The 19623-nt window shown below is 51.3% G+C and overlaps 2 protein-coding genes and 1 long non-coding RNA gene across 8 annotated transcripts in view; 2 read left to right on the top strand and 1 right to left on the bottom strand.

The window, feature by feature from the left end:
- Evi5l (ecotropic viral integration site 5 like) overlaps positions 1-4519 on the top strand; it is a 40477-nt gene extending 35958 nt beyond the window's left edge. For all 3 annotated transcript variants that reach the window (XM_021170054.2, XM_029480735.1, XM_029480736.1), the window contains 7 exons: positions 64-192; positions 1796-1936; positions 2044-2199; positions 2296-2442; positions 2528-2623; positions 2704-2799; positions 2968-4519. In XM_021170054.2, coding sequence (XP_021025713.1) covers positions 64-192; positions 1796-1936; positions 2044-2199; positions 2296-2442; positions 2528-2623; positions 2704-2799; positions 2968-3255 — 1053 coding nt within the window. In that variant the 3' untranslated portion in view covers positions 3256-4519. The remainder of the gene's footprint in view (positions 1-63; positions 193-1795; positions 1937-2043; positions 2200-2295; positions 2443-2527; positions 2624-2703; positions 2800-2967) is intronic.
- A 1307-nt stretch (positions 4520-5826) lies between these two features.
- Positions 5827-13090, bottom strand: Prr36 (proline rich 36). Of its 4 annotated transcripts, none has more exons than XM_029480739.2 (7): positions 12705-13090; positions 12467-12597; positions 11865-12169; positions 11652-11754; positions 10841-10953; positions 8558-10756; positions 5827-7397 (listed from the first exon to the last, which is right to left on the bottom strand). In XM_029480739.2, exons 3-7 carry the CDS (start codon positions 12157-12159, stop codon positions 6880-6882), a joined length of 3228 nt encoding a protein of 1075 aa, XP_029336599.1. In that variant the 5' UTR covers positions 12160-12169; positions 12467-12597; positions 12705-13090; the 3' UTR covers positions 5827-6879. The 4 variants fall into 4 exon arrangements, with proteins under 4 accessions (XP_029336599.1, XP_029336600.1, XP_029336601.1 ...); XM_029480740.2 differs by having other exon boundaries at positions 11865-12166; XM_029480741.2 differs by having other exon boundaries at positions 12486-12597.
- On the top strand, positions 10151-11213 carry LOC147002550 (uncharacterized). The gene is made up of 2 exons (XR_015048701.1): positions 10151-10219; positions 10832-11213. It is a non-coding gene; the product is annotated as an uncharacterized LOC147002550 (long non-coding RNA).
- Positions 13091-19623: the final 6533 nt, after the last annotated feature.

Below are 19623 nucleotides of genomic sequence, written 5' to 3'. Positions count from 1 at the left end.
GCTTGAAAGCTATCCACCAAGTAACCGTCACCACCAGGAACCAATGCAGTTCTTTGCCTCCAGGAAAACCCTCGCCTCACAGAGGACTTTGTGGCCCACCTGGAGACAGAACTGGAGCAGTCACGGTTACGAGAAACAGAGACTCTGGGGGCCCTTCGAGAAATGCAGGACAAAGTTCTGGACATGGAAAAGGTATGGCTGGGGAAGGAGACAAAGGCCTCGCGTTTTAGAAGGTGGAGAAAGCAAGCATGGCCACACGCACATGGAATCCCAGTACCATGGCGGAGATGGGATGATCTCTGGCTTGGTGGTCTTTAGCCTAGCTCCAGGTTCACTGAGAGACCCTACCTAAAGGTCAGGTGATGGGGTAGGACACACACATACAGAGAGGGGAAAGAAGGAGAGGGAGAAGACAAGGAACAAAGAGGTAGCCAGGGCAGTTGCTCCACCTGCATGTATGTCAGATCCCATAGAAGAGGAGACCTCTTTGTGCGGCTTTAGAGCCCACTGCCACCTAGGCATTGTCTCCTCCAGCACCACAGTCTCCACACAGGGATCTAGGGATATTGAAGTTGGAGCCTCACCCACAAAGCTCCCCACACCCTTGAACTGTGTGGGCTCATATACACAGCAGCACAGCCCTACCCTGAGCACGCTGCCTGGTTGGTATGCCACTGCACTGTGCATGTCTCCCCAGGGGCTGAGGTTCCAGGATATAGGGAAAGAAAGTTGACAGGGGAACACCCAGGCCAATTAATTCAGACTGTTTTCCTCCTCTTCTCTCCCATGAAGATACCCTCCAGAGGCAAACTAAGGACTACACTTTCCGACCTATAGCCCTGGAGGGGGGACCCAGACTTCCTGGGTGCCTCTTCAGCTGCCTTGTGCATTGACTCACCTCAGGCTGAGGACGTACCTGAATTGGTAGAATGCTTACCTAGCATACATGGAGTCCCAGAGTCCATCTAATGCATACATGTAATCCCAGTGCAGGTGGGAATCCCAGGAAGGGAGAACAGTCATTCAAGACCATCCTTGGCTATATCACAAGTCTAATTTCAGTCTGAGTTACCTGAGATCATCTCCTAAAACCAACCAACCAACCAACAAACAGATCTCTCAGGGAGCTGGCACAAAGCCCTTGAAGTCGAGAACCATCCCTCCACTAATACCTGCTACAGCTGTGTAAGAGCTGCAAACCTTTAAGCCCCATCAACACACATCCTTCCACAGGAAGGAAATGTGCGCAGTCTAGACCCTGCCTTGCCTCCTATACCCAGACCTAAACAAGGGTCAGTAAGGGCCAGGCCTACAAGTTATATACCAAGAACCTAGTGCATGAGCACCCTCCACCCAGGACAGAATACAGGTTGGTTCCAGTACTGTCTGTTTCTAGAAAGAGGGGCTTCCAGGCCAGGCCTGGGGAGAGTGCAGGGTGCTTGCCACTGGTCTTCCAGCAGTTCTCAGGACTGGTCATGAGTCCTGAAAGGCTTGGATCTCGGAATTGTGAGAATTTCAGTGATATTTATTTACAGGAGGTCTCAGTTCAAAGGAGTTTCCCAAAGACAGACCTGAGACCCATTTTGCAGATAATAAACCCTGGCTACATACGAGGGTCTTCTTCCCCTGGGCCTAGTCTCTGTTCCCTTGGGTATGCTGTAGTCTAGGGTGTCTTCCTCCCTTTGCTCAGTTGCCAAAGCAGAGAGATCAGAGGGAAGGCCAGAGGTGTGGGTCGGACAGTTTAGGCTTGGAGATTCAGTGCTTTCCCATTTCCTCACTTACTGTCTCTCTGCAGAGAAACAGCTCACTGCCAGATGAGAACAATGTAGCCAGGCTGCAGGAGGAACTCAAGGCACTCAAGGTGCGGGAGGGCGAGGCCGTAGCCTCTGCTCGGGAGCTAAAGCTGCAGCTGCAGGAGCTCTCAGACACCTGGCAGGTGAGGGTGCCTCCTGCAGGGCATGCCTGAAACAGCTGGTGGACCGTACTTAGGGATTCATCGCAGACCAACCCTGACCGCTAGAACCCTTCCACCCTGCTTTCTAGGCCCATCTTTCCCGCGGTGGCCGCTGGAAGGAGTCCCCGCGGAAGTTGGTCCTGGGCGAGTTACAGGACGAGCTCATGACTGTGCGTTTGCGCGAGGCACAGGCCCTGGCAGATGGCCGCGAATGGCGGCAGCGCGTGGTGGAACTGGAGACGCAGGTAGGCCAGGCCTACACAAGGACCCCACGGTGGACACCTAGGCCATACCATGACCACCCTCGTCTTGCTGCTGCACCCTCTGATCCTCCTTTCCAGGACAACATTCACCGCAACCTGCTGAACCGTGTGGAAGCAGAACGCGCGGCCCTGCAGGAGAAGTTGCAGTACCTGGCAGCACAGAACAAGGGACTCCAGACTCAGCTCAGCGAAAGCCGCCGCAAGCAGGCAGAGGCTGAGTGCAAGGTGCAGCCCCTGCCCGGACCCCACGACCCTACCTGAGACCTTGCCACCTCCTTGACCCGCCCCTTCTGTATCCCCTTCCCTTCAGAGTAAGGAGGAGGTGATGGCTGTTCGCCTTCGGGAGGCAGACAGCATGGCTGCAGTGGCAGAGATGAGGCAGCGCATCGCAGAGCTGGAGATCCAGGTGAGCCCCAGGAACTGGGAGGAGGGTGAACCCCGGGGCTGGCCATGCTCTGACCGACAGTACTCCGGCCCTCCCGGCAGAGGGAGGAGGGCCGCATCCAGGGCCAGCTGAACCACTCGGATTCATCGCAGTACATCCGTGAGCTGAAGGACCAGATCGAGGAACTCAAGACTGAGGTGAGAGCAAAGGATATCGGGCACAGGCCAAACGCTGGTGCGGGGACCCAGATAAAGCATGAAGCTAGGAGGGTGAGGGAGGAAGGCTCCCGATGGCTGGGGTTCTCTGGGTATGTCGATCTACGTCTCCAACGCGCGGGCGCCTCCACCCTCCCCCGCGCACACCAGGTGCGGTTGCTGAAAGGCCCACCGACATTCGAGGACCCGCTGGCTTTCGATGGGCTGAGCCTAACGCGGCACCTGGATGAGGATTCGCTACCATCTTCTGATGAGGAGCTGCTGGGCGTGGGTGTGGGCGTGGGCGCAGCCCTGCAGGACCCACTCTACCCTCTCTCTCCGCGGGACGCGCGCTTCTTCAGAAGCCTAGATCGGCCAGCCAAGGACAGCGAAGGTAGCTCAGACAGCGATGCAGATGAACTAGCCACTCCTTATAGCAACCAGGGCCTGGACAACTGAAGCTGGGGGCCCACTCACGGGGAGCCTGGAGGCCCGCATTGCTGGCAGGGAGAGATCAGCAGTCCGCGACCTTGCTGCTCCACAGTACTAGGAATTCTGTGCCTCTGTAACTCCTGCCAACTGAGGGCCAGGTGGAGGAGGCAGCACAGAGGGCAGGGCCTACTGGCAGGCCTGTCCTACATAGCAGTGTTTATCCGTGTTAGACCATATTGTCCAAGCCCTCCTGAGTTCAAGGGGTGCGTGGGCCAGTTACCTGGAGGGTGTTGCTCTCCTAACATGGACAAGGGCCGAAAGTGGGGAGGCCCCAGGACTTGTTAATAAGCAGGAACCTTCCTCCTCCTAGTCAGCTTCCCTTTGGGACAAGGGTGGCCCTGCTGGGTGGGGCCCAGGAACTACAGGTCTGAGGAAGGAGGGGCAACTTGGACTGGATATTAGCATCCCAGGACAGGTTCTCTGGACACAGTGATATTGAGCAGCCAGCCCCTTGCCACTGGGGACAGATGGCCAGGCTGGACTTTTCTGCCTGGTGCAGGCATCATGGCCCCTGCAGCAGAAACCAAAGCCCCCCTGCCCATCCTGTCTGCAGGACATACCACCTGGGGTGTGAGCGGTCAGGGGGAACCAGCTCAGACCTGGGCAGTCTCTCCCCACTCTCTAGGGCTATAGAAGCTGCAAAGAAGAAACCCTTTCCCTAGAGCACCCATCTTCCTCTGGGGAGTACTTAATATCACACGTGTTGGCTGGCTGTAGAAGAGAGAACCCCGCTACTTGGGAGTTCTCAGCCTCAGTCCATTTATTCCTGTGGATTTATTCCACTTATTCTGGCTAGAGTTTCCCAGTCCGTTCCCTCCCCTTATCTCCTCAAAGTATTCCCATGGTCTCTGCCCAGTCAGAGTTGAGAATGGTGCCAAAGTCCATCAATGCTCCCCAGGCTCCTTTATCCTTCACCCCACCCCACCCCCCGCATCTTGGACCCCTGGGGGCTGACCCCTTCTCAGTGCTCCTAGAGCCTCAAGTAGAATGGTGCCCACAGCATTCCCTGGGTGCTTCCTGGGTGGGTCCCCCAGCTCAGTTTCCATTCCTGGTGGCCTGCTCTTCAAGTGTTAAAAAAGCCTGGGGGCTGGAGCAGGGTACCCCTGAGGAGGCCCTCTCGTGTGCTCCTCGTGTGCCCCTCCACACTGCCCACCACCATTTTGCACACTGCCTGTTCACACTCCATGTCTCCAAGGCAGAAAAGATGGAAAATAAAGTGTATTTACACAGTCCTAAGGGATGCCGAATACAGCCAAACGGCTGGGGAATCACAGCCAGAAGGTGCCAAACCTCCATCCGTGTGTTCTAGAAGTTCAAAGATGGATCCAGTGGCTAGGTGGTGTGAGAAATGCCAAAGGGATGAAGAGAGGGCTTGAGCCTGGCCTAATCCAAAAATGCCAGCCTCAGAAAGAGCTGGGCCCAGTGGTATCTGTTCTGTGAAACCTGTAGGAGGCCATTGGGGTGTTCTGCCCTACACCTGCCTCTGTGGAGTCTCTGATGTCATGGGAATGGGTACTGAGGGTTAGGGGAGTGAATTGCATTAATATAATGCCAAAGTAGACAACCAGAGCAGAAAAATCAAAGAAGCCTTCATGGAGGAGGCAGGTGAGAGGTTTTCCTGAAGGCAACAGCACAAAGGCCAGGTGCCAGAGAATGGTAGGATGAAGGGATCGGAGGGGAGGGGAGGGGAGGGGTCAAGTCATTGCCTTTGGAGGAGACAGCACGTCCAGGAAGAAGGAACAGAATTTAGGTGTATGGTGAGATCAGGAAGATGGTGTGTGACTGCTCCAGTCTGGATCAGAGTTTGGGCTTTGAACTAAGGTGGTATGAAGCTCTTGGAGAAGGCTGAGGATAGAGCCCATTGAATGGGAAAAGCCTTAGGGATCAGTAGCCAGTCCAGTACATCAAATGCCAAACCGAGCCAGGCAATGGCATTGGATGGAGAGTCATCTGGGAAAGTGTGCCCAGCTTAGCTCCAGCTCATGTCAGTAAGGGGAAATATAGCCTAGGGCACTTAAAAAAAAAAAAAAAAACTACTGCCCAATGGCACAGAGCAACTGGGTACAACAGATACAGGGTGAATTCCTGGACAGTCAGGGCCATAAAAAAAAAAATAGTTTTTTTTTTTTTTCTCTTGGACTTGAAGTCTGGGAACAAGGATGTCTGAGGTTTCCTCCAGGGCTCAGCTAGAGAAGAAATCTCTGGCTTGTCGCAAATCTCAGAACTAGAGTCCTGGGTGTACTCCCTCTCCCAACAATGGAGGTAGCAGTGCTCCTCAGAGAGGAGAGTAAAAAAATCAAGCAATCAAGCAGAGCACTGAGAGTGGGGTGGGGAGAAGGAGAATGTGTGTCAGCTTGCAAGGATGCCCCTGAGAGTGCAATACATAGATTAGCATGGTGTCAACCCCTGGTTCCTCTGCCCACCCTACCCCCGACCCCTGCAAGTTACAGCCAGGTCATTCCACTTATCCCCTACATTTGTGGAAATTCTTTCTTCAAGCCTGGGCAAGTTTCTGCTTTAGCACTGTAGCCTCCTTGATAAAAGGAAAGGGAAATTGCCTCAGTTTATTTTCAACTGTGATAAAATACCTTGACAAAAGTAACTTAGAGGAGAAAGGTTTTATTCTGGCTCACAGTTCAGGGTATCATCTACCACTGGGGAAGTCAATGCAATAGGAGCTGGAAGCAGCTGGTCTCTGAGCATCCACAATGGGGGGCCGGGGGGACTGAAGGCATGCTGCTGCCCACCTCTCTGCTGCCCACCTCTCTGCTGACACAATCCAGTACTCCAGCCAGGGAATGGTGGGTGTTTCCGCCTTAGTCCAAGCAAGTTAGTTCCCATAGGCATGTCAAAAGGCCCTTCTTTTGGACGTTTTCTACATTTTGTCAACTTGACACTACTTATCATGGAGAAGTAACAGATGAAGTCAAGGACTCACCATTCTTCTACTCGAGTTCATCTTTCAGGCCCAACTCTCAAGCATGGAAGAGAAGGGGTTACACACAGGACAACGGTGCTGTAGCAAGGGGTACCCAGGAAAGCAAACTACCCCATGTTCGAGTAAGAGCTTCGGTAGCTCTCCAGTTCATCCACCCAGGCCTTTGTGAACCTAACGTTTTCATTAGAAGTGAGACCGGAAAAATCACAAGTCCGTTGTAGCCACTGTCTTACCAGCCCCTTTTCTGTAGAAAAGTCACGCAGTTCAGCCAGAACTCCGATTTGGTCAGGCATAACCACTGGTAAGGTGTAGCCTGGCCCTTCGAACTACCTCTGTGGTCCTCTTTCAGCTCGCAAGGTGGCAGAGCGCATAGGTGCCAGCATGTAAACCATTCAGCATGTAAACTGTCGTCCACTGAACATAAGGTGTAGTATTGCTCCTTGAAGAAGGGGTGTGGCTTAGGCAAAACAGGAGAAGCTCAAATGTAAGGCCAGGTAGGTTACAGCCTGGGCCCCAACACAGGACTCTAGAGGTAAAACCCGATCCAGCCAAGTGTCACAGGAAGTGGGAGTGGAGACTAAGACAAAAGAGGTGTAACCAGAAGGGTGGATTCTAAAGTGATATGCGTGAGGTGGACAGGACTGGGATCTGGCTCAATGAAAAGTCTCCACTTCCACCACAGTCCAGTCACCCTGTGGGGAGGCCACATCATCTGGGGAGAAGCTGGTGACCGAAGTGATGCTGGCACGAGACTCGTCCAAGGGAGACAGCAGTTCGGCCCAGCGGCCCAATTCAGCATCGCTGAGCGGAGCCCGGGATCCTCCCGAGACACCACCCACCCCTGAGCCTCCTGAACTGCCTTCACAGCCCACAGCTGCACCTTCTGCGGCCGCTAGCAGCAGTGTCCGGCTTAGCAGGTGCTGCACGACGCTCGCCTGAAGCGCCCCCAGGGGCAGCTCGCCAAGGCGAGCCGACTTTGGGCTTCTTGAGGATGCTCCTGCACAGTCTGCAGCAGTCACCTTCGCACTGCCAGAGCCAGGCATCGGTTCTGGCTCCACATCTAGGGATCCAGGGGTGGGGGCCACCGACTCTGGTCCTTCAGCTTCGTAGATGGTGCACAGGCCATCAGAGGAACCTGGGCCAGCAGTGGGAGGCCATGGCAGGGGAACTCCTGTAAGAGCAAATGTGGGGACTAGCAAGATTGCTCCCTGGTTAAGAGGAGCACTTGTCACCAGACCTGAACCTCACCACCACTGTTTGATCTCTTGAACCTACATAGTGAAGGAGGGAACCAACTCCCACAAGTCTGACTTCCACAGCAGTGCTGTGACACTCGAGCCCGCACAAATATTCAAAGAAGCAAGTGAATAAATAAAACTCATTGATATGAAAAAAACTAAAGGACCACCAGGGGGCCAGAGAGATGGTTCAGTGGTTAAGAATACCAGCAGCTCTTTAAGAAGAACTGAGTTTGATTCTCGGTACCCACGTGGCTGTTCACAGTGGTCTTCAAGTCCAGTTCCAGGTATTTTGACAAACTCTTCCAGCCTCCATGGCACCACATACGTGGTGCACAAACATACATACAGGCAAATCACCCTTTACATAGAATAGAATAAAATAGGGTTGTAAAGATGGCTCAGTGGATAAGACATTTGCCATTAAGCCTGAAGGTCTGAGTTCAATCCACAGGTAAGGTGAGAACTGAATTCCATAAGTTGGCTGACTTCCACAAGTGCACCAAAGGAGTGCATGCTCACAGAGTGATACAAACATACTCAAAAAATTAAATTAATTAAATTAAGGAGGCAGGACTGGAAAGGTGACTTGGAGGTAAAGAACGAGTATAGCTCTTGCAAGGACCTGAGTTTGGTTCTCAGCACCTATTTCAGGTGGCTTGAAACCAATTGTGACACACATGGCACATACATTCACACAAACACACATACACAAAAATAAAAAATAGCTTTTTAAAAGAAGAGATTGCGCTGGGCAGTGGTGGCCCACGCCTTTAATCCCAGCACCTGGGAGGCAGAGGCAGGCAGATTTCTGAGTTTGAGGCCAGCCTGGTCTACAGGACAGCCAGGGCTACACAGGAAAACCCTGTCTGAAAGAGACAGAGACAGAGACAGAGATCCCTCCCTATAACATGTTGGAAAGAGAAATCACACACACACGCATGCACACACACACGCACGCACGCGCGCACACACACACACACACACACACACACACACACACACACACACACTATGGACCAGGAGCAGGGCTTGACAACTTCTTGGGAAGCTCCACCCCCGAGTCTGGAATCTCTCTGTTCAGCATCCTTACCTGGAGTGCCGCGTACTGCTAACTGTGGAGCAGAACTTCGACTCCAGGAAGCCGGGTGGCAGGCAGCTAGGTCCGCGTCCGGGGCCGGGGAGATTGTAGCACAGCCCTCGGGCCCGCTATCGTAGCCGCGGAGCTCCTCTGGTGTGCTCGTGGCACTACTGCTGTGACCTGCCAGGTCCGGGCCACTCAGCGTACTGGACGGGCTTCGCGAGGGGGGCGGGGGCGGGGCAGGGGCCAGCGCCAGGGTCAGCCGTGGACCTGTGATAGGGACATCTGGACCCGGGGTCGGGGGTCGACGAGGGGCTTGTAGTGGTGGTGAGGCAGGAGGAGAAGGAGGCTGAACAACGGGCGAGGTCAGGCCAGGCGGGGCCCCCGGAGGGAAAGTGGTCAGGGGAGAAGGAGGGGTCTGTAAAGTAGGTAAAACCACAAGGGGAATCTGTAGGGGGTGTGTGGCTGTGACCAATGGGGAGGAGGGAGACTGCAGTGAGGGCAAGGCCAGAGAAGGTGGGGTCTGCGGACAGGGTATTGTCAGAGGAGAAGGAGAGGTTTGTAGAGGAGGCAAAGCCAAGAGAGGACCCTGTGGAAAACATGTGGCTGTGTCCAGGGAAGAGGTGGAAGCTGGCAGAGGGGGCAAAGCCAGAGGTGGGGCTTGCGGAGGGGGCGTGGCCAGGGGTGAAAGAGTGGGTGAGCCCAGTGAAGGTGGGGCTTCTGGAGGGGGAGTTGCTAAGGGAGACGAAGGTGAGGCTGAGGGAGAAAGAGGGCCCTCCAGAGGAGGTGAGGCAGGAGGGGAGAGAAGAGCGGGCAGAGGGGGTGAGGCAGAGGGTGAGGAAAGAGGCAAGGGGTATGTAACAGGAGGTGCCTGCAAAGGAGGCGAGGGTAGAGCGCGTGGCTGCATAGGGGGGGTAGGCAAGAAAGAAGGAGAGGCCTGCAAAGAGGGTGAGCCCATAGAGAGTTGGGTGGATAGAGGGGACAAGGCCAAAGGAGGAGGCGTGGCTGGCTGGGGCGAGGAGGCCAGTGAGGGCGGCAAGGTCAACAAAGAGGCCTGTGAAGTGGGCGAAGTCTGAGAAGGTGGGAGCCTCAGAGAAGGCGTGACCACGGAAGAGGCAAGCAGAGGTGGTGAGATGGAGGTAGACGAAGAAACTGGAGGAGAAATGGCCAGAAACAGAGGGTCTTGCAAAGACGGCGTGGTTCGATTAGCGAGCGTGGCCTGGGGAAGGGGAGGAGACTCAGAAAAGTTGGCCCGGAAAGGAGTGGAGAGAGGCAACTGAGAAGATGTGACAAGGGGAGTGGGCAAATTCTGCGGGGAAATTGGCGGAGAAGGAAGGAGTTGTGGAGGAGGTGTGGCTAGAGATATAGGAGCAGGTGAGAAAGGCGTGGCCGAGAGAGTCTCCTGAGGGAGCGTTGCTGAAGAAGAAGCCTGGTTAGGGGGCATATTCTGTATAAGGGGAGGGGGCGATGAAGAGATTACAGCTTTCGGTGGGGGTGAGTCAGAGGCCTCGTCAGTATCCAGAGATGTGGGTGGAGCTAGCAATGGGGGTGTGGCTGATGTAGAGGGGAGGTTCTGCAGAGAAAGAGGCGGCGGTGATGGTGAGCCTTGTCCAGACTGTGAATGGGGCATTGCCTGTGAAGAGGCTTGTGCTTGGAGTAGTTGAAGAGAAGCAGGTAGAGGCGGGGTGGCGGGAGGAGAGGGAGGAAGTGTGGTTTGCGAGGGATCATCTGGGCCCTGGACAGAGGAAGCACCAGGTGGAGCGGGCGTGACTGAAGATGAAGCAGGAATCAGGCTCTGTACAGAGGGCTTGTTCTTCCTTGGGACTGTGGTCTGGGTTGGGTGCAGAGCTTGCTGCCCTTTCGACTTGAGCTGCGAGGTATGCGCAGGAGCCCGTGGGGTTACACGTGGTGAGACCCCGGAACGGGATGGGGAGAGCTGAGGAGTAGCACTGGGGATCAGGGAACGTGAGACCGGCTTTTGCAGGCTGCCACCAGCAACAGAGCGTCTCCTAATGGCTGGGCTCAGCTCCGTGGCACTGGGTTCAGAAGCACTGCTCCCAGGTTTTCTGGCTGCCTCGGTGGTCAGAGGACGCTGTCTGGCACTGGGAGCTGGTTGAGGAAGTCCCACCTCTGTAGCTGGGGCCCTGGACCGACGGGTGATGGCAGGGGAGGGGGCTCCTGAGGTGGGCCCTAAAGAATCTGCAGACAAAACTAAAGTCCAAAAGAAACATAAGTCTCTCGGGGCTGGTTGCCTTCAAAGACTGATAGAAAGCTACTTGTCTCCAGGTCACATACCTCTTCGTGTTCCAGAGTTCAGAGTATTCCTTTTGGGCATCTCTGGTGTTTTACCTCTGACCGAGGGTTCCTTAGTCGGAGGTTGGAGTCTCTTCTGGACAACAGGGCCTGGTCTGGGCACAGGAAGACCAGTTGTTAGCATTCCCAATTTCACATTTCCCCATCTGTGAAATAGAGTTGCTTGAATTTCTGTGACCCAACCAATAATGGTTTTTGCCCAATTTGTGTCCATTATCTGCAAGTGTTCCTGAGCTATCTCATATGTAATATTTTTGTGTATGTGTGTGCACATGTGTATATAGTTGTACTCACCCCTCGCCCCCCATTGCATGCACATGTGGAGGCCAGAAATAAACACCAACATTTAGCTGGACCCATTTTTCTGCCTTGTTTTATTTTCTGTTTTGCTTATTATTACTATGTAGACTGTGTAGGCTGGCCTTGAACTCACAGAGATCCACATGCCTCTGGCTTCTAAGAGCTGGGATTAACAGCAAGTGCTACTACACTTGGCTATTTTTTGGGGACAGGATCTCTCACAGAATCTGATTGACACTTCCTCTGCCGAGCACCAGAAACCCATCTCTTTTCTTCCCACCTCCCATTCCACCCAGAGCTGAGGTTACAGTGATACATCAAGACCAGCTTTTACATAGGTGCTGAAGTTTCAAACTCAGGACCTCATATTTGTGCAGCAAGCACTTTAGCACACCAAGCTACCTTTCCAGCCCATTCATGTCTAAGATCAAAAAGTTCCAAATTGCTAACCCTTGCTTGGGGAATTAGGGAGTTAGGGGAATTAACTTATTACCTGGCAATCCCACTGCTGGCACGCCCGGGGCTAGAAATAGAGCCCTGGCCAGAGGTCTTCATAGGGGCCCTCTCTCCTTTCCCAGAAGCTGGGGGCCTGTTGGCTTCAGGGAGAAGACAAAAATCAGTGGTACTTCTGAAAAAGAGGAGTATCTAAGAAGGAAGAGAGATGGTAAGCAGAGTGCAGATGGAAGTCACAAATAAAGCTCAGTACCTGGGCTACGAAGACCTGCCCCAGCACTGCGCGCTGGTGCCCCGTGAATAGTGGTCTGGGGAAGAGCAGCTTTGCTGGTCTGTGGAAGAGCGGCTTTGCAGACGCCTGGGGCTCGCTCCACCAGGGGCCTTCGCCCCATAGCTCCGTTTGCTTCCAAGACTCGAAGGGCAGCAGTGGTCACAGGGGGAGGAGGTCGAGCGGACCCAGAAGGAGGCCTAGGGGTCAGAAGGCCAGGGGGTCGTGAAGCCGGCATTCGCGGGGCAGTTCCTGATTTGACGCTATCCCTCTTGTCCATACCGCACCTACTGAGGAAGACAGGGGGAGGCTTGGTATCCCAGGTCCTGAACCAATCACTACAAACCATCCTGAAGCCTCCCTGTGCTTCCTTCTAGCATCGCCACCCATGGGTGCCTAAACCTCAGCCTAAAGAGCCTCGATTTGTTTTTCTTCTAACCACCCACACCCGCTCACCAACCTGGCCGCTTTCAAGTCCTACGGCTACCTCCATCCCCCAAAGCTAAGACGCCCTGTTCGTCTCCACCCTCCGACCCCCGACCCCGCCTCTGCCCTATTACAAGAACAACCAACATCCACTCCCCTACCCCCTCGCCTCTTGAAAACCTAAATGACCAATCCGGCAAACAGGGAAATGCCTCTGGCTTCCAGATTCAGGGGCCTCAGTGTGCACGCCGATGGGGCTTCGCCAGCGTCCTTCCTCAGGTTCCACAGGCACCTGCACAGAGAAAGAGTGGCCTTGTAGCCCGCGAACGGGCTCTGGGAGACAAAGAGCTGACCCCTCCCCCAGCCTGGTCCCCTATGCCAACGATCCGCCCGATCCACCTGCTCACAACACGCGTTCACCTCCGCCTCTGGGCACCAGCCGCTCCACGCAGGGTCGCTTGGGGTGGGGCTGGGCCGGAGAGCAGTAGCGGGGAGCAGCGAAAAGGCAAGGGGAGGGGGCTTCAGGCGACAGAGCCTAGGGAGCTTGGCCACGGCCCCGCCCCCCAGCTTCGGGTGGGGAGAGTCGAGGATGCGCGCACTCGCTCTCGGTCCAGAGCCGAGAGCGTGCGGAGAGGGCTGAGAAAAGAGGCGCGCCTCCGAGGGAGGTGCGGGTGCTGCCTCCCTGTAATACCCCAGAAGAGGCCTATTTCAATGGTCGTGTCTAGCAACCACAGAACTCGAGAGGCTCAGTGGGGAAATCCTTGAAGACCCTCACAGTCCTCTACTCAAGCTCTTGCACCTGCTCCGACACCCCCCTTCTCTAGCACTTGGAAACCGACACTCTCCGAGACAAGGGATAGGCTGGGCCTTGGCAACCAGTAGGGCGGGATCATTGTGCCTCTGGCCCACCAACCAATCCAGCCATTTTGTGTGCCCTGGTCCTCTTTTCCTGCACTTGATGACTATGGAGGCTAGATAGTCCTGCGACACCTGTACCAGGTCACCTATTTTGTAACTTCGACTTTTCTCACAGCCTTTACCTGATACGGTTGGTGGGACAATGAGAACCCTGGGAGTTACTTTGTATTACATTTTATTTGGTCTCTCTCTCTCTCTCTCTCTCTCTCTCTCTCTCTCTCTCTCTCTGTGTGTGTGTGTGTGTGTGTGTATGTGTGTGTGTGTGTGTGTCCTTGTGCACATGTCACTGCATGCTGGTAGAAGTCAAAGAACAACTTGTAGGGCTCAGTTCACTCCTACAACCAGTGGGTCCTGGAGATAGAATCCAGGTGATCAGGCTTGGCGGTAAGTGTCTTTACCCACTGAGCTATCTCACCAGACCCCAAACTCTTGGACTTAGAGGATGCACAGCAGATCCCAGAGTTGAGAGAAGAGAGAAAGAATAGCGGGATGAAAGAAAGGGAGAGAAATAGGAAACATGATAGTGGCTCTGCCTTCTGTGGGGCAGAGCATCTCAATTTTGCTGGCCCACAGGCAGTCAAGTCCTCAGAAACTTCCTGGCAGAGCTGAATTTGTGGAGTATCGAAAAACACGATTACGGAGGGAAAGAGAACTCTCTAAAACGTGTATGAAGAAACAGAGAGCACTCTGAGTATCTCAACCCAGTTGAACAACTAAAAGCTGTCACTTTAGTTTGCCAGTTCACGGATCCAGTGGGGCAGGTGTGCCTTATAAGGCATCTTACCCATAGAGGATGTTAAACCAAAACCCTGGTCTGTAAGGGATCTCTGAAGTATATGGGCTCATTGAGTTGGCATTTTGGGCTGTACAGCCAATACTCTAGAGATACAGGCAGAAGGCTCCTGAGTTCCAGGTCAGCCTGGGCTACTTAACAAGGTTTATTGAGTCATCACAGTGCTAGCTAGATAAAAGAAATGAGTCCAAAAACAGCTTCAAAAGTTCCAGAAGGAGGGCTAGCAAGCAGCTAGAATGGAGGTCTGCTGGACCCAGAATTAAGCACATTTTTAGGGCTGGCCATGTAGCTCAGCTGGCAGAGTATTTCTGTGGCATACAAAAAGTCCTGGTCTCTATCCCCAGCAACACATAAACTTGGAATGGTGGTGTGCAGCTATCATTCCAGCACTAGGTGGGTGGAGACCAATTGAAAATCAATTTCAACATCATCTTTGGCTGAGAGATAATTGGAGACCAGCCTGGGCCTGTCTCAGAAAAAAAAAATAATAAAAAAGAAAGAAAACAAAGAGCAACAGCCGGAGTAGTGGCTACACACCTTTAATCTTAGCATTCAGGAGGCAGAGGTAGGCAGATCTCTGTGAGTTTGAGTCCAGCCTGGTCTACACAGTGAATTACAGGACAGTCAGAACTATATAGTGAGGTCCTGTCTTGAAAAACAAAACAAAACAAATAAAAACAGAAAAGAGTTGTTGGTTTTATTTTAAACTAGTTCTCATGATATAGCCCCTGGCTGTCCTGTAACTTGCTATGTTTACCAGGCTGACCACCTCAAGCTCACAGAGACCCACTGCCTCTGCTTTCAAAGTAAGTGCTTGGATTTAAGCTGTGCACACCACACCTGGAAAAAACTAAAATTATTTTAAAATGCAAAGCCCTAATTTTAGAATCCAGTATAGTTCCAAAGAGACCCTGTCTCAAAAAACCAAACAAATGCTGGGTGGACATTTTTATAAGAAAACTTAAGGGAAAGCAGGCATGAATTTCTTCCATTGAATCTCCATGGATGCGGATAGAATGGCAGAATAGTAAGGGATAATAAAAGTAGGTAAGGGCTTGGGAGATGGCTCAGCATATAAGGACTCCTGTAACCAAGCCCAAGATCCTAAGTTTGATCCCTGAGGGCCCATATGGTAGAAGAACAACTTCTACAAGTTGTTCTCTGATTACACACACACACACACACACACACACACACACACACACTAGGCAAATAGTCTTGGCATTTTCTAACTCAGTTGGCTGAGACATGAGGATCACAAGTTTGAGGCCATCTTACCAAGAAAAGCAGGAGAAGGAGGAGGAGGATGGGAAAGAAAACAGAAGAATAAAGCAGACAGCGTTTGGGGATAAGGGTGTAGTTAAATAAGGAGCAGTACTTGATGCATCTGGAATGGCAGGGGTGGTAATCAGAAATGTTGTGCTTGGGGTGGGGGTGAGCATCTAGAGCGTTCTATGAAGTTTTTGTTTTTGAAACTAAGTCTCATGTAGCCCAGTGTAGTTTTAGACTCCAGTTGCAGCCAAAAATGACATTGAACATATGCCCCTCCTACACCCACCACCCACGTGCTCAGATGAGAGGTGTGTACCATCACACCTGGTTTATCAGATGGCTGGGATCAAACCCAGAGTTTCATACATGCTAAGCAATCATGGTCCAATTGAGTTATAGTCTCAGCCCTTAAGTCTAAGGGTTTTTAAATATTTATTTATTTATTTATTGGGAGGTGGGGTGGGTAGCACATACCACAAATAGAAGCCAGGCCCAGAGGCCACCTTTGTGGAGTGGTTCTCTTCTTCTACCTTTGTATGGGTCTCAGGGATCAAACTCTGATATCCAGGCTTGCCATGCAGCACCTTTGCCCACTGAGCCATTTCCCAGGCCTTAAATCAAGGCTTTAACATTCAGGAAGACTGTCTTTTATTGGTTTGGCTCAAAAAACTTAACTATTTGTCTTCCTCATTTCTCTTTCCCTTCATCAGACTTCCATTACATTGAGTACTTTTCATGGGGTGGTAGCTTCTTTACACGGCGTTCTGATGAGCTTCCTTTTTGTGTCAGGGTTCAGTATTATCACATCTGTTGGCTGAGTATCATCTGCCCCGTGGTACTTTCTGCCTTGATGATCCAGAGCCACTCCCCACCATCATAGCCCAGAACTAGCACCCTGCGGCCTGTCACTCCAGCTTATACACATACACACACATGGCAAACTTGTGCGCACACGGGTGAGTAATTCCTCCCTGCCTGGAATTCAGAGGGTTGCCTGAGTAAGGTGTGGCTGGAAACAGGGGGCTGAGCTTTCTCCATTCAGGAGTTGTAACCAGCTAGGTGAGGTGATACATACTTGCAATTCCAACACTCCCAGCCTAGCCTAATGGATCACCACTAACTTGAAGTTAGCTTAGGACATACAGTGAGTTCTAGGCCGACCTGGACTACAAAGTAACACCCTGTCTCAAAAAAACACAAACAATGGGCCAGTGAGATTGCTTAGCAGTTAAAGGGACTTGCAGCAACTCCAATGACCTGAGTTTGTTACCTAAAACGCACGCTCTAACATGTGTCATGGTGCATGTATATGTTCACATATGTGAAAGTAAATAAATTAACAAAAGTTGTTTTTAAGCAAATGCATGCTTTAGAAGTGGCTGGTTCTGTAAGAGCTCTTGCCTCACAGGAGAAAGCTCAGTGCAGAGGCCGGCACCTTTATCCTAGTAACTGTATGGTTTGAGGGGAGACAGGTGGATCCCTGGAAGATTGCTAACTGGCTACCTTAGCCTACTGGGCAAAATCACAGACCAATAAAACACTCTGCCTGAACAAAAGCTGATACTGTGGCAGGAAACTTGAGTACCTGGAGAAAGCTACAAGATTAACCCTTAACCCTAAAGAAGCCCTGTGTCACCTGGGCTTCATAGACAGCCCAAGGAATGTCTGGATTACCTAAGATGATTGAAGCAGGTGCCATAGCTCTAGAGTTATGTGGTTCAGGACTCTGAGTTTTGGGCTTTCCTCACCTCACTAAACCACTTCCATGCTCAGGAGTATTCTCTCCTTCTCAATAAGCTGTCTCACCCTCTGTTTTTAACCATATGTCCCTATTCTATGCTATGCCTTTGCTATGGGACACAAGAACCAGACGAATCTTGTTGAGTTTGAAGTCAGTCTGGTCTTCAAAGTGAGTTTCCAGGACAGACAGCCAGGGCTGTTACACAGAGAAACCCTCTCTAGAAAACAAAAACAACCCTTTCCAAATGACCGTCAACCAGAAGATGAAGCCAGGCAAGTCAGTGTTCACATGTAACAGCAGCTACTTGGGAAGAGGTAGCAGGAAGTTCATTTGAACTCAGGAGTTTCATTTAGGCATCCTGGGAAACACAGCAAGATCTTACACTTGAAGGAAAGGTGGCAAATGACTCAGCTGGTCAAGGTATTTGCTAGCAAGCCTGATGACCCAATGGCTTGAGTTTCATCTCTGGGACTCACACCATGGAAAGAGAAAGCTGACGGTGGCATGGGACAGCCACTCACACACATAGAAAATAAGTAAATAAAAATGTATTTTAAAAGGGACTGTCAAGGTAGTTGGGAGGGGAAAGGTACTTGCTGCCAAGCCTGACAAACTTGTCTCTGAATGATTAAACGATACACACACACACACACACACACACACACACACACACAGAGATTTGAACAAAGATAAATAAATACAAAGCACACATGCTGGGTTACTTCTTTCTCCTCTCCAGCTTGCTTCAACTAGAATTCATTTTGTGCTACATTCAATTTTTCATTTCAGAATTTAACTAATGAGGGTCTTAAACCAAGACAGCTAGCTAGGTCATCCATCCACTGTTCATTGGATGCTCCCCTGCTGTGCTAGATACCATTACTAGTGTTAAACATACAGAAGAGAGTAAAAGAGAGGTGGCTGACTGAGCATGCTTGTGGGGCTTGTGTTCCAGTGAGATTGGGTTATTGTTGGTGGTAATGACCGTTTGTTCCTTTTTGTGACAGTTTCCTGAAATTCATGATTATCTCTATCTCACTAGGCAGCAAAAAATAACCTTGAAGTTTGTTGTTGTTGTTGTTGTTTGAGAGTTAGGGTTTCCCTATATAACCCTGACTCTCCTGAAATTTGATATGTAGATCAGGCTAGCTTGAACTCACAGAAATCTGCTTGCTTTGAACTTCTGATTCTCTAACCTTAAACCTCTACTTGGCTTGCTTGTTGGTTACTTGGTTGGTTGGGGGTTTTTGTTTGTTTGTTTTGTTTTGTTTAAAGGTTTATTTATTTATTTATTTATTTAATGCATGTGAGCACACTATCACTGTTTTCAGATGCACCAGAAAAGGGCATTGAACCCCATTACAATGGCTGTGAACCACCATGTGGTTGCTGGAAGTTGAACTCAGGACCTCAGGAAGAGCAGCCAGTGCTCTTAACCACTGATCCATCTCTCCAGCCCCAGTTGGTTGGTTTTTGTTTTGTTTTTCTGAGACAGGGTTTCTCTGAGTAGCCCTTCCTGGCTGTCCTGGAACTCACTCTGTAGACCTGACTGGCCTGGAACTCAAAGATTCACCAGCTTCTGCCTCCCAAGTGCTGGGGTTAAAGATGTGCATCACCACTGGTTTATTTTTAAGCAGGCAGGGTCTGCTACATACCAGATTAGCCTCAAACTTGCTATGTAGCTGAGAATGACTTTAAACTTCTGGTTTTCATGAAATTCTCTCTCTCTCTCTCTCTCTCTCTCTCTCTCTCTCTCTCTCTCACACACACACACACACACACACACACACACACACACACCCCATCTCTACCTTCCCAGGGTTAGCCTGTGTCCTGTCTGTGGAGTACTAGAAATGAAACCCAGAGCTCCCTGCGTGTAAGGCAAGCTTTCTAAGCTCCAGCTTCATCCCTGAAGGCAGACTTGTGAAGAAGTGACAGATCTAAGTCTATCCGGATGCTTATTCAGCAGATCAGTGCACACAACCCTCCACCCTCACCCTAGGACAAAGGGTCCAGGGAACCTGTCAGGGAGAAGGGAGAGGCAACCATTCTCAGATGCTTCCAACTCCATGAAGACCTCAGAAAACCCTTTCACTGGATCCTGCTTTGCCGTGATTTATTATATCTTTAGAACATATCTCATATTAACTTGTTCTCTTTTTTGCTCATGTGCTTTTATTTTTCTTAAGTAAAAATTTCTAGTAAGTGTTCTGATTTTGTTTGTTTTAAGAGAGTGTCTGACTGGGTTGGCTTCAAACTCATACAGATCCACCAACCTCAGCCTCCTGGGTGCTGGGATTTACAAGCGGGTGCCACCATGCCTAGCTATGTGTTCAGAGTTTTGTTGTTGCTGTTTTGGTTTTTTTTTTTTTTTTTTTTTTTTTTGGTGCATGTGTGTGCCAGAGGCTAACATCAACTGTCATTCTTCATCTTTATTTTTACATTTGGATGTTTGTCTGTGTGTATGTGTACCACATGTGTACAGTGGCATGGAGATCAGAAGAGGGCACCAGATTCCCTGAGACTCTAGTTCCATATAGTTGTAAGCCACCACTTGGGTACAAGGAATTGAACCCTTATTCTTTGGAAAGGTA

This window comes from Mus caroli, unplaced genomic scaffold (assembly GCF_978045245.1).
Source record: "Mus caroli unplaced genomic scaffold, Mus_caroli_1 scaffold_10, whole genome shotgun sequence".
Classification (NCBI taxonomy): Eukaryota; Metazoa; Chordata; class Mammalia; order Rodentia; family Muridae; genus Mus; species Mus caroli.
Note: the sequence above shows the minus strand (reverse complement) of the source record. Positions and strands in the feature narration are given on the sequence as shown.